The 14,974-nt window shown below is 34.2% G+C and overlaps 1 protein-coding gene across 2 annotated transcripts in view; it reads right to left on the reverse strand.

Annotated features, from left to right (window-relative positions):
* The window catches only part of LOC107436622 (protein jagged-1b), a 47,491-nt gene that overhangs the window by 19,970 nt on the left and 12,547 nt on the right, over window positions 1–14,974 (reverse strand). For both annotated transcript variants that reach the window (XM_087152602.1, XM_087152601.1), the window contains exons 7-11: window positions 14,674–14,787; window positions 10,381–10,494; window positions 7,955–8,289; window positions 4,887–5,010; window positions 2,579–2,734 (exon numbers count right to left, since the gene is read on the reverse strand). In XM_087152602.1, the coding sequence (XP_087008728.1) occupies window positions 2,579–2,734; window positions 4,887–5,010; window positions 7,955–8,289; window positions 10,381–10,494; window positions 14,674–14,787 (843 nt within the window). The remainder of the gene's footprint in view (window positions 1–2,578; window positions 2,735–4,886; window positions 5,011–7,954; window positions 8,290–10,380; window positions 10,495–14,673; window positions 14,788–14,974) is intronic.

Consider the following 14,974-nt stretch of genomic DNA (forward strand, 5'->3'; position numbering starts at 1 on the left):
AATTACTTGGAATTCTAATGTTTCTAGGAGCATCTATTTAAATACCACTTTTAATGAAATGAACAGAATTCAAAGAATATGTAGTAATATTTATTTATCCAAAAGACAAATTGATAAACTCTTTCAAAATTTGATAAAAAAACAATGGATACCCAACTACAGTAATAAAATTTTATATAAAATCATTGAATGAATCGTATATTTTTGTGGATATATTTACTAAACATTTTCTTTGTTCATTTATATAATTTTAACATGTGCAAATCCATTTCGGGTAAATCCGTTGCCAAAATTATTTACTAAGTAATTTCTTTGTTAATTTGTATAATTTTTCCATGTGCAAATCCATGGTTAAAATTATTTACTAAAAAATTCCTTTACTAAAAATTTTCCTTTGTTTATCTATATAGTTTTTCCATGTACAAATCCATTGCGGGCCAATCCGTGGCTAAAATTATCTACTAAAAATTTCTTTATTAATTTGTAAAATTTTTCCATGTACAAATCCATAACGGGCAAATCCGTGGGTAAAATTATTTACTAAAAATTTCTTTATTAATTTTTATAATTTTTCCATGTACGAATCCATTTCGGGCAAATCCGTGGGTAAAATTATTTACTGAAAATTTCTTTATTAATTTTTCCATGTGCAAATCCATTTCGGGCAAATCCGTGGCTGAAATTATTTGCAAAGCAGGCAATTTATGTTTATTTTATCTATTTTTATATTTTTTCTTAAATAAATATCTATTTTCTAAAATTATTTATGGTCAACTTTTTTAAATTATCCAATATAATATTACCTTGCGCACATCCATTTCGGGCCTATCCTTGGTTTACTAACAAATCAATGCACAGCATAACAAATCACTTCAGCAATGCAGTAAGAACGGCACTTTAAAATAAAACCCCTCAAGTTACACTCAATTTGCGCTTTTGTTTTCATATTTTGTAATCTGGCAATCTTGTTGCGAAAACATTTTTATATCATTCTTGAAAAATTTCCCGTTCATGGAAGTACATCTGATTTCGCTAGTTTTTGTTTTATACTGTTTTTTCTTTTTCTTTTATTTTATTTTCTGTTTTTACGTGTTACTTTTACTTATTGTGTTCTATTTTTTTGTTGTAATTTTTGTAAAAAAATTCTTTGAGTGCTCCTCACACTATTGTATTAATATATTTTGCTTTGGCTATATTGATACAATATCAGACAGTGTGGGCTGATGAAAAGATTATATCTATTTTTTCCGGTTTTTTAAAAAAAAATTTCATCCTTTTTTTTTCAAATCCGTTGCTTGTTATTTTTCTTAAATATTATTCCCCCCCCCCTTTTTCATATGTCTATAATTTTCCTTTGTTTTATCTTCATTTTGAACTTATATATATATATATATATATATATATATATATATATATATATATATATATATATATATATATATATATACCGAAGAGCCATTACATTATGACCACCATCCATCTGTAACAATGGGCACGCCCAGGTTTTCATGGTTTCTCACCCAGGAACAATGCTTTCATGGGGCACATTAGGACCCATAATCCTCATGAACATTCCCTGACGACATATTATTCATTAAAATAAACTTAATGTAAAATTTAAAATGGTTTCTTCAATACGAAAATGTGACTTTGATTTTATCATTACTGGTGACTACTTTTCAATGATAGAGTGTAACCACATGCAATAAACGTGTTAAACCCTCATCGTATCAAGTTTCGATACAAAAATCTATGCGTGAAGTATATAAAAAAGCTGAATAAAGCAGAATTTAAGGATTCAAATAACTTATTTTTACCACGGTCCTTTTTTTGTGAATAATTCGTATCGCGACAGCTCGCACCGACCACAGTGCTGACGTAAAATATCCTCAGTGGTAGACGGATCATGGATTAGAGTCCCCTTGCCGTCAGGCTAACCGTGGAAGGTTTCCGTGATTTCCTACTCCATGTAACGCAAAGGCGGATTAGTTTCATCGAAAAGTCCTCCACGAAGGCAAATTTCTCTCAATACTTGATCCAGGAGTTCCCTTGTCTTCTGGACTGGTTTCAAATGGACAAAACTACGGAGTTGAGCAGTAATAGTTGTAAGCCCAAAAATGTCGGTCGGCTTTTCAACGACGGCTATATATATATATATATATATATATATATATATATATATATATATATATATATATATATATATATACAGGGGTTATTCATAATTCCCTCCGGGCAGGAACTGGACTATCGCATTGATGTATGCCGTGTGACCAAGGGTTTCACACAAAGAACACCTGTAATGTAAAACTTGAATAATTTCATATGTTTCTTTTTTACCATAACGCTCTTTGATACCCCGGAGGGAGTAATGAATAACCCTGTATATATGAACAATCGCGGCAATAAAAAGTAAGTAAGACAATAAAAAATTTCCCATTGAAAAAATGACCTAAATAATGAAACTTTTATTTTACTTAAATAGAAATTCATTTAAAAAAATAGACGGAATGTAGGAAAAGTTAACTTATTACTGCTAAGGATTATCAATCTTTATTTTAACTTCATAGTTACTTACTTTCGTGACAATAACGACCCGTAAATCCAGGATCACAAACGCAGCTAAAATCTGAAAATGGTTCGCTTATGCATTTTCCGTGCTCACCGCAAACGTTGCTCCTCACAAAATGCGAACCACCTGTTGAATTGATAGACGCTAAACAGCTGTCAATTCCTAAAACAAAGATATTTTTTTAAAAATTTTCTCGATGCTACATCACAATAGTGTTTCGACAATATTTTAAGTGAAATAAATTTTAACAAATTAGCAATTGTAAATTTCATTTTTGATTTAGAATGACGAAAAAGAATTGTGATGAATTGTATATATATGTTACGGGCACACACACAGAGTGATTATAATTAAAGTTACGATTTCAGAAATCGATCATTTTAAAGCTACTCATTAGAATAACCTGATATTCTAGCAGAACAATCGGGAGACAACGGAACTTTATTTGGGGGAGGTAAAAAGAATATTTGCAAAAATTTGCCGACAGATGGCAGTTTCATAGAAATGTGAAGGAAAAGACTGAAAATGTATTCCTTACACACACAGGAATGTTGTTAGCCAAAAGGAAACAATAGAGTTCAGGAGTTTATTAAAAATTAGCGAAGAAACCAAGAATACGTGTGTACAGCGAGAACAGTGATAATGCCAAAAAGAAGAAGACTTTCATGGATCAAACATCTTACTGATTTTTAAGGCATAAGTTGTTCGATGTGCCTTGTTCCGCTACTGATTGGCAGACCGCGAAAGGGCGTGCTCCGCAACAGATCAGAGGGAATCTGTACTGATGCAATGGCTAAGGGTGTGTGATGCTTGCCTTCAAGTCTGCCGGATTCTCAATCCACCCACTGTAGACAACCTTCTATCTACAGCTACCCCCAAAACCAGAAATCACACTGGTTTAAGTCGGATTAACATGGCGGTACCGGGCGAGCACTCAGCAGCTGCTTTACAGGAGTAGAAATGTGTGGGGAAGCTCCATTTATTGCGTAGTGCCGTTAGGACACGCAAAAGTGCTCCCTAACGCTTGCCAGTAACGGAGCTGGTAACAGATCTCCTCGAAGGAACAACGATAAAAACTGCCGCACCAGACAGAGGCTGTAGCTGGGACGGATTATTTACAGAGTCTTGCAATTGTCAGACCCCAGAAGATTCTCTTCGTTGTCAACTTCCAGCAACTGCTGCACATCTTGTTAGGGTGCTTCCAGCTTAAGATGTTCCATAAGACTTTTCGCACCGTTGTGATCTGCATGTGCCCTGCTGATTTCACTGTTCGTTTGATCTTGTAATGCCACATCTTCTACTGCCAAAACTAGATTTCTTCCTCTACCCCCTTTCACGTCCAATCTCTTCGACTTTAGCAATCATTTTTGTCAGACCATTTGTGAACCCGATTTTATGGATGTCCGAAACTTCCTAAAGTGAACACTCGTCGTTCTTGTAGAAAAACTTCCAAGAGCAAATCCTTCATAGTTAGAGTCAAAGAGCTCTGCATTTTTATAGGAGAGTGATATGCATATCTCCAGACAATGTGAATCCTGAATAACGCCATCTATCGACAGATTTTTAAGCTACATTGTTTCCTTCGTCAAACAGAATTCCATTGCTTCACAGTTGTTCTGCTTTATTTTGGTTACCAAATGAAATAAAAAAGAAACGACGCACTCTATAAATCAAAATTAATTTCGGCTAATTAGCACTCATTTTGTTGTGGTAATGGGTGCAGTTTCAATAGGTGCTAAAGATAATGACATAAGATATTATATTAGCACATTGGTAACTATTAACACTACATCAATACAGGGAATATAGTTATTGTAGTTTTTCATGGGCCCTCAAAAGAAATAAGCCAATGAGAAAATCAGTTGACCTCGAGTAACAGAATCACGTCAAAGATACTGAATACAGTTAATATTTTTTTTCAAAATGAGATAAACTTGTTTCGCTTAATCTAATAATGTAAAGCAACCTGAAAGGGCAAATTATAATAATAAATAAAAAATATTGGAATTCATTTAGCTTCATTCAGTGTGTGTTTTGTGCATGATTTTGTTGTGTTGTACAGTATGAAGAACGGGTATTCAGTTTGTATATAAAACCCTTGTCATAAAATCTGTGACTTTCAACAAGAAACATTGCTGTCATTATGGCTATTAAAACCTGTTTGTTTGTGGGAGGCAATTATTAAAAGGTTTCGACTGGTTTTAATCCCGCTTTCTCCAATAGGGGTTTGCGATAACGTTTTTTTTTAAATATTTTTTTTTTACCATTTTATGTCAAGGGTAGTCATGACATGTACATAAATAACAAAAGATACCTTCAGTATAAGAACAGTTCTTTCCAAAATATGTATCTGGACAATGGCAATAATAATCTGTATTCATGTTGAAACAGGAAGCACCATTTTGGCAAGGATCGGGATTGCAAAGATCCACGTCCACCTGAAGAGAAGAAAAACAATATTTTATTTTGCAGAATCATGTTTGACAGTTGTTTTATTAGCCCCTCCCCCCCATGATGGAACTGAGCATGTTTGCTTTCAATTTAGATGCTACGTTATGTTGGCGTGATTCACGCTACAAAGCACGCTGTTTATAGCTGTTAAATGTTGTTTCCTGTTTAAACCTATAGTGTATCTACCACTACAAAAATACAATTACCTAGTATATAAGACATGTTGACTCGATTCTATGTTGGGGGTACCCTTTCACAGATGAAGGATAACTACGCTTCCCACAAACCTACCTTCGAACCATGGAATGCGAATTTGAGGAAAGGTATTCATTAAATGAATCGTGTCATCTTACAACCATTCAATAAAGATATAATTTTGTTGGTTTTTGTTTAACATTATGGTTGTCTATTTGCACTATAGTTCCATAAGAAACTTGATATATTTTCGCTAATTTAAAATTACTTTTATTTTAACTATACAATTTAGTTAAAAGAAATTAAATAATCAAACGGAGTTTCAATAACATCTTTTTTAAGTAATAATAAGCCGCATTCTTTACCGCTGAATTCATCAAAGTCTATAATCTACAATTTTCTGCTCGCAGAGCCGCAGTTTTACGTAGAGTAAAAGCATTTTGAATCGTATGCGTTGTAGAAATAGTCTACATTTATTGTAAATGTTTGTTTTGTGGTTTTTTTAAAAAATGATATTCCATTACACGAGCGATTTTAACTTACGGATTTTTCGCAAAACCTCTTATTTTCACTTACTTCAGTTTGATATCTTTTCTCTAGATGGGCACTTAAAATCTTACCTACGGAAGGTAACGTAAATTTGAAAAATCTCCCTATTAACTTTGACTCTTGCGTCTTATAGTATTGTAAATATTCAGAGCAAAATAAATGTGATAAATTTGTCAAGAATTTGTCAGAATTTCAGAAAGCAATAATTTTTTTAAATTGAAGAAAATCCTATAAATCTTTCTTGCTCATGAAGAGACAGCTCAAACAACAGGTAAGCATAGAAGAAGTTAAAAAGGGGTAACTTACGCAGAAGAAATAGAAGTGGTGACCTAAGTTTGAATCTCAGTGATGGCTCATCCGCACTCCTCCCATGTCCACTATGCTTGACATAAAATATCTTAGACAGAGTTCGAATCCCCTTGAGAGATTTTAGCGATTTTCCTTTCTATGTAACGGAGTTCGAACGAAAAGGTCCTTCACAAAGGGTCCAATGCTTGTTTTTATTTTATAACCGTCGTTGAACAGCCGACCCAATTTTGGGTTGACGACTACTTATGTTAAACTTTGTAGTCTTGTATTTTTGAATCCAATGCAGAAGACAAGAAAAGTCCTGAATCAGTAACCCCAGAGGTATTGATTTGCCATGGGAATATGGAGGACTTTGTAACGTGCACCAGTCACCCTTTACTATACAGAGAAAATAACAAAGCTACCGAACTGAATGTTGATAGTCGTGCAACCCAAAAATGCTGATCAACGCCAGTAATAAAATTAAATACTTACGCAAAATTGTTTGGAGATGCGTCTTGGATTATTACCAAAATGAAGGTTAGACTGTATTTGAGGGTTCCCCTTGATTCTCGCCAAGTTGTGATCGTGGTTGATTGCCAGGCAGGGCGTGCTGTTTTATGTATGGGAACGTCTATACTTTTTTTTTTCGGAAACCCAATCGTGATTCTTATTGGTTCAGATGAAATTCGTGATTTTTGAATGTTCAACGGTATGTAATTTCAGAGGTCAGTTAGTTCTACGTTGGCTGTCGGCTGTTAAGGTTAATTTTACTTCTGACTCTTAAGATAAATCTTAAGTTTGAATAACAATGAAAAACAGTAATTGACTGGTGTATGAATGAAAGTTTTATTGGATTTAATAATTTAGCGCTCATTGTTTCCGTTGCAATTTAATTTTAGCCGATGTTTTAGTGAAATTTCATTATGTTTTGGCTGCCATTCCTGTTTGCACGGTGCTGCGCGCGAACAGGAATAGCACCCAACAAAGAAGGCAATTTCGCCAAGGGGGCACCCTCCAATATATTTTTACTCCAAAATGGATCTGTTGTTTCATTAATGAACTTCTATCTAAGGTAAGACGATATTTTTTCTTTACCTATGCATATTAGATAACACGTATTTCCACGTTTACGTTATTTTCTCTTTTCATTTTGATGAAAAATGCTGTTTATTCGGATTATAGTTTTTTTCCTTTCTAATTATAGTTTTTTCGGATTACAGGTTTTGTTTTTTTTAGTTTTAATTGTATTTTGTTTTTGGTTCTATTTTATTTTTCAAGGCATTGCACGTAAACACAATTGGCGTCAAAAAATGTGGTACTTCTCACCTAGGGGTACCTTAGGCGAGAATTTTTTTTTCCATTCACGGATTTAACACATCCATTCTCTTTATCAACAATACAACAATAATAAACTATTAATTGGAGGTAAAAACGAATTCTTTAAGAATACAGTCCCTGATGGCCATATTATTCGACGCACTCTAAGATTCTATGTAAAATATTAATTATCTGGTGATAGTGTTCAACACTTCTTTACCTTCGCGCATCAATGGGTAAAATGAGATGACGTATAATGTAAATTCAATGATTGGATACATGAGACGATATATTATATAGAATATTTATTACACCAGGTATTATATTATGTAATAATTAGACCCCACTGTACTTTTTGAATAATGACATGTTTTGCACGCGTTTATAGGCAACACTTAAACATACATTTCATTCAAGAGATTTCCTAATTTGTATTTATTTATTGCAATGTTCACACCCATGTGATACAAGAGAGTAAACAAATGCAAACAATAAGTCACCTGAACATCTAACAATGTGGCCAGTGACTATCTTAAAGAGTGAAGAAGGTATGCAATTTGTGTAAATAACAGAGCCTACCTCGCATCGTATTCCTTTGTATCCAACTGGACAAATGCAACGAAAACCGAAAATCAAGTCCACACATTCTCCACCATTGGTGCAAGGGTTGCTGGCACATTCATTGATGTTGGTCTGACAATCCCTGCCGGTGAATCCTGGAAGGCAAGCACAGTGGTAATCGTTGACCAAATCGATGCATGTTGCACCATTCTGGCAGTGTCCGATGCAATCGTCTATGTTGAGGGTGCAATTCTTTCCTTCCCATCCCTCTCGACACAGACATTCGTATGAACCATCGTGATTTTCACATCTCACTGCATTCACACACGGCTCTTCCTCACACTCGTCACTATCTGCAAGAAATATTAGGGGAAATACATTACAAATACTTTTTAAGCTTTTTTCTCCCCCCAACCCATTGGCAAAATGGATACACACGTTTCAACTGCGTTCAAGAGAGCAGTGTGCGCGCGTTGCTATGGCGACCACTGATGTTTTTTTCTTCATTTTCACTAGCAGGCATTTTTAATGTATTTACATAATAATAATTTATTTTTATATTCATTTTTATTATGAACGTATAATGTCTGGCTTTAATATAAATATGAATGCTGAAGAAGGAAAAGTATTTCGCGAAACATAGTGGAAGGATATGAAAATCAACCCATGAAATGGCTTCATTCGTATGAACACAATCTATATTTCGTAAATCCATGACTTTATAGCGCGGAATTCAGCTAAATGTTCGCAATGACGATGGACACATTTGGCCAATCAAATGCCTGTATTTTTACATAATGCAAAAGGCGATATTATACAAAAATACAGGTTTCTGATGGGTTTACTGTTTGTCTAAGATAGGTACTCTGACCGCCACTAAGTCTGCGGCAGTCTGGTGCTATGGAAACAAGAAGAGGGCATTTTAGGGAGGGTAGCTTCGATGAAGAGGTCTCCTTTTCTCTCGCCGAAACCAGTCCTAAAAAGAAATCCCGCACCCCTACTTGAAATAATCATACCTCGTTTCCATAGTCACCGCCACAGCTCCAGACGAATGTCTGGCAGAGTACCTATCTTAGAGAAACAGTAAGTGAGCCATCGTCATTGCGTAAATTTGGCCCTGATGTCAGCAAGGATATGAATTTTTCGCTGGTTGATGACAAAGTTAGCAATCAGAAAACTGCATTTGGCATGATGGACATAGAATTATCATAAAATCAATAAAATAAAATGAACAGAATGATATTTCGTCTGACCATTGGGGGACGCGCGACTTTATAGCTATTTTAGATTCTAGTCAATTTTTTTGTTATCTACAATGAGGTGAAAAATTTAAATACCTCAAAATTAAGTACTTTTAAATTCCTCCATATTAAATACCTTCATTACTGAAGTAGTGGGGCCCCCAAAGGAGCTTCTTCCCCGGGCCCCAACTTGTCGGGCCCTGGCAGAGATTACCAAACTGGATGATGCACCTTACTTTGAGCTACCAACCGAAAGAACTATCTTCTTACATCTAAATTTACATTTATTGCATTTGGTTTATCAGCTCAGTAAATCAACCAGAGCGATCTGCTTAAAAGGTGACCTTTTTACATCCAGGAATAGGTGGGTAGGCGATCCCTGGCGTAAGCAGAGACATTAAAGGCCAATCGTTAGGCCCGATGGATGTTCGATCGGTGTTCGATAGGCCCGATGGAGAAAGTTCATTGAGATGGCCCTGGCTGGCTGTACTGCATTTTAAAAAAATAATTTCATTTTCTCCCATGGAGCCGGGATGACTCAGGGGATAGAGCATTCGCCTTCCAAAGAGGTGAATAGGGTTCGAATTCCTTCGATGACTGGTCGAATCGAATCCGCATGTCGGTGCAGACAATAGTGCTGACGTGAAGTATCCACAGTGGTAGACAGATCATTGGTTGGAATCTCTTTGCCGTCAGGATAACCGTGGGAGGTTCTCGTGGTCTTCCTCTCCATGTAACGCAAATGCTGATTAGTTTCATCAAAAAGTCCTCCACGAAGGCCAATTTCTCTCAATACTTGATCCCTTGTCTTCTGGATTGAATTCAAAATGACAAGGCTAGGGAGTTGAACATGAGTAGTATTAAACCCAAACGTTGGGTCGACTGCTCAAAGATGGTTATACTATTAAGATACGTGAGTAGGCCGGGATAGCCAGGTGGGTAGGGCCCATGTCTAAGAGTTCGTGGGTTCGATCCCAGATCAGCCAAAGACTCCTCGTGTAGTAAATGGGGACTGATGCGCGTTAAATCTGTCGAGTCGCAAAGTCCTCCATGTTCCCGTAACAAATGAATACCTCTGGGGGTACTGATCCAGGAGTTTCCTTGTCTTCTGGATTGGGTTCAAAATGTAAGGGGTACGGAGTAGAGCATGAGTAGACCCTAAATTGGATGAATGACGGTAATATAATATAAATGAAAAATTACCTTTTTGACAAGTGGCGCCCTCCCATCCAGGAGAACAGAGACAACGATAACCATCCACGAGATCAATGCAAGTACCTCCATTTAAACATGAAGAAGCATCACATTCATTGATATCTAAAAACACAAAATCTATATATATATTTCTCTTACACGGCGATAAAAAAGAATCTCATTACAACTCCCTGAATGGCAACGCTAGAAAATCGACCAATCATTGCAGCTAAAAATGTCACATGCCAAATCTAGCTGTGGTGACTCAACATATAGCGCTTTTAAAAACGGAAACGGAAATAACCAGAGTGTAAAATATTATGTGCTTATGCGCATCGTATTTTTTGTTAAATAATTTATTTATTATAGTATATTAGTTTATAGATGGTAACGAGAAGAGTTTCGTGGTTGCTATGGTGACTATTTAGAATGTAAATTGTTTTTTTTTTTTTTTTTTTGATTGAGTGAGAGATTTGTTTTTTGGAACTGCGATGCTGTAATTTTACTGTTTTGTTAATAAGTCTTCCTTTTATATTAAACGTGATAGTAGTTTCCTTAATTATTTGATTCGAAGTCTTTTGAGTTTTATTTGAGGTCAGTTTATTTTGTATTTTCTGACAAGAGAGAGCATTCTCACCAAATGTGATTTCTTCCGAAATTCAATGTTTTGTTTACGCAGGTTTTTCCATTGCTTATTTCAATTTTTAATAGATTTAATTATAGCCAAAATTTAAACCTTTTTAAAGAAATATCAGTTTTAGAAATTTTATCTTAAGATTTTATACTATAGCACATTTCTAATAGGTTCAACGAATTACATGTCATTTATTTGAATTCAAATTTATTTTAATGACTTAGTATTAACTAAAAAGATGTAATTTTTTTTTTAAAGTTTTTATATGGATTTGAATGATTGTTTTGAATTCTTAGAATTTTGTGCATTTGCAATGTACCTAAGTTAGTAGCGAGTGAAGCGAGCTTGGTTTGCGAAGCAAACCTTATAAGATTGCGTAGCAATTTTGGGGAGTTGGCGAGCGTTAGCGAGCAGGGGGCGCAGCCCACTAGTATTATTTATTTAACATGTCTCTAGCAAATAAAATATTATTTAACGTATTGAATTAATAAATTAAATAAACAAAAAATCTGTTTATTAACTAATGACGCTTAAACTTTCTGTAATGTATTTCAAAAATATGATATTTTACCTTAGATTTTTGTTATAACTTTGAATACTAAAAATAAAAACACTTTTATATAGGTTCTATAAGAATATAATTTAAAGATAAATGAATATATATACATATATATTTTAAATGTATACAGTTCTTAAGATTTTCTCTACTCACACTAACATAAATTGAATCACTTTTTCCACATAAGTCAAATAATATGAAGTTAAATATAAACTAAAAACCACTGTTTTTTTAAGTTCCCATAACGTCATTTTTTGGAGTTGTTAGTCTTGCAGATCCTGACATAAAACAAAATGTTTAAGACATTTTTTTTTTAGAATGAATAATATAAAATTTATATATTTTTTTTAAAGAAAAATTGTATAGTCCCCATAAGATTCTTCAAACTAACATAAGTTTAATTATTTTTCATGTCAGACAAATAATTTCAAGTGAAAGTTCATATGTGTTATATATATATATATATATATGTGTGTGTTATATATATATATATATATGTGTTATATATATATATATATATATATATATATATATATATATATATATATATATATATATATATATATATATATATATATATATATATACTAGCTGACCCGGCAAACGTTGTTTTGCCATATGAATTATTTCTAGAGTATGAATATACATCTTATTTATAGTAAGTGTGTGCGTATATGAGTGGAAGAGGCATGGAGCGCTGTGAACGGTGACAAAATGTGAAAATAACAGCACACCAAATAATAGTTTTTTTTAATTTATTGTAACTTTTTTTTTATAAATTATGTATACAACGAATTCTGAAAGTATTAGTCAACAATATTAATCTCTTAGTGCAATGGAGTGTACAATATTTTTTGTCTTTCCATCTTTAGCTAACACAAATAAACTGGATGGTTTGCCCACTCGAGAGCATGCCACGTATGAATTATTGCACGTATGAATGCTTATTATCCACGTGTGAATGCTTAGATTTGAGCACACCGTGTGAAAAACATGGTGTGCTCAAATCTAAGACAAAAACAGACATTGTTTGGCCTTGTCATTGCAAATGCCAATCTAATGGAAGTGTTTGTCTGAAATCACCTGAAAGGAGTAACAGAGTGCCGCCAAATAATTTGTCATTGTTTTTTATATCTTTCAATGTTCTGTTCAACGCTTAAAGCGAATGTTTGTAAGCCATAGTGCATTCATCCCAGGTGATAATTTTACAGTGTTTCAGCACTGTGGCCATAGACGATTGCTTTTTTTATGTTGCACACTGCATCTGGTTATGTTGCGCTCTGCATCTGGTTATGTTGCACACTGCATCTTGTTTTGAATATTTAGTGGCAGCTTAAATACTGAATGAGCTGTTCTGCTTCCATCCAATAAAGTTGCCGCAATGCCAGATGATGCAACGGCCAACGTGAGGCCATTATTTGATCGCATTTCAGCGAGAATTAACAAAATAATAAATGTTTTGCCAGTTCCACCTAGTGCATCCACAAAAAATCCACCTTGTTCAGCCAAAACTGCGAGCATAATGCGGTCATAAATGTTCCTTTGTTCCTCATTCATTAGTGGAGCATTGCGAGTAACAATCGCTGCCATTTCTATCGTATTGTATTGAAGTTCACGATTCATGTCAGTGTTTAATAAATCAGATGCACTTCGATTTGGCGAAGGCATACCGAAATGACTGAGTTGCAAGTTCGCAATAATAATGCAAAGATCCTCAATAGCAATCAGTGCTTCATTGCACATAGCATCGCTGAATGCTATCGTTAGATCGTTGCAACGTGTGCGATGTTGATACCGTATGTCATTAGTCATCGAATCTTTGTGATTATCCCATAACGTTCCTATACGTGCCGGGATACATGTAGTTAATACTATAGCAAATAGTAGACGAATTTGCTTTGCAGTACAGTTCAGTGCTGCTTTAGCAAGCATACATTTCCACTGGTTGTCGTCTTCCATCAAACCGAGTGCAAGGCATGCATCTTTATACTTTGGATGCTGATGTCCATCGACTTTACGTATATCTTGAAATGACAATGAGCCGGTGACATTAGCCAACAACAGTCGAAAATAAAAGCACTCAGTCTGCCTTGGATTGACTGTAAATACTCTCCCCTACGGTGTTTGATTTGAATAAACCGGGACATGCATCAACTGGTGTGCCTTGCTTGCAGGGTGTCCATTTTTTGTTTGAGCCCATGTGAAATAGTGTGGTATTTCTGAGTAGAGTAATGTCCGTGCAAAGGCACCAAAAGCATCCACACGATTACACAATTCAAAAAAATTCGGTTAGTGTAGTTTTTGATGGATTTATAGCTCGGTCAATCGCAGTCTCGTTCGTGAAATATACGCTCTGACCGTTTTCAAGATGGACGGCTAAATGACTAACGGTTGGATCATGAATTGGGAATCCAAAGTTACGCCAAACAGCTTCATTGGAGTTGATGTACCGGCCAATTTGGTACAGCGTTATTTCGTCGTTGTTATTCACTGGAAGAGCAGTCACATTGGTATTTTCAACTCGAAATACTGCCATATCACTGCCTTTATTCACATACTTGCAAATATGTTTGATGCTCTTCTTTTAAGGGCGAGCATAAGTATTAAAGTTTAATATGACTTGTTGCAACGTGCGTGAATATTACTTTTGATTTATCATGTTTCTATGACTCTTTTGGATCCGAATACGATTAAATAAAGATATATTTAAAATATACGTTAAATCTGTCCAAAAAATGAAAAAAAAATTAGTTATAAACCTATTCTCAGACCTACTGAATATACGTATAAAGTTTCGCCAAAATCGGTCGAGCCGTTTAGGAGGAGTTTAACCACTAAAACTGTGACAAGAGATTTTTATATATATAGATATATATATATATGTGTGTTATATATATATATATATATATATATATATGTTATATATATATATATATATATATATATATGTGTGTTATATATATATATATATATATATATATATATATATATATATATATATATATATATATATATATATATATATATATATATATATATATATATATATATATATATATATATATATATATATATATACAGAGAGAGAGAATGTAAGAGAAGTGCTTACTTTCTTCGCAGTGTTTTCCAGTCCAACCAGGAGAACAGGAACAGCTGGATGTTCCATTTATTTCAGAGCAAGTACCACCATTGAGACAAGGAGACAAAACACATGGATTATCAGCTAGTTCAAAAACATTAAAAAAGTGTTTTAACTTCATTAATTTATACTGACATTTTTTATTTTTATTTGGCTGCTTGTAATAGAGTAATATACGAAAATATGGAAGACCTAAAACTATTTAATAAATATGCCTTTAAAAAACAAAAAATAAGATAGTGTACAAATCATAAAAAATTATCTTGAATTA

Source organism: Parasteatoda tepidariorum, chromosome 1 (genome assembly GCF_982258835.1).
Source record: "Parasteatoda tepidariorum strain Cologne lab strain chromosome 1, Ptep-v5.0, whole genome shotgun sequence".
Classification (NCBI taxonomy): domain Eukaryota; kingdom Metazoa; phylum Arthropoda; class Arachnida; order Araneae; family Theridiidae; genus Parasteatoda; species Parasteatoda tepidariorum.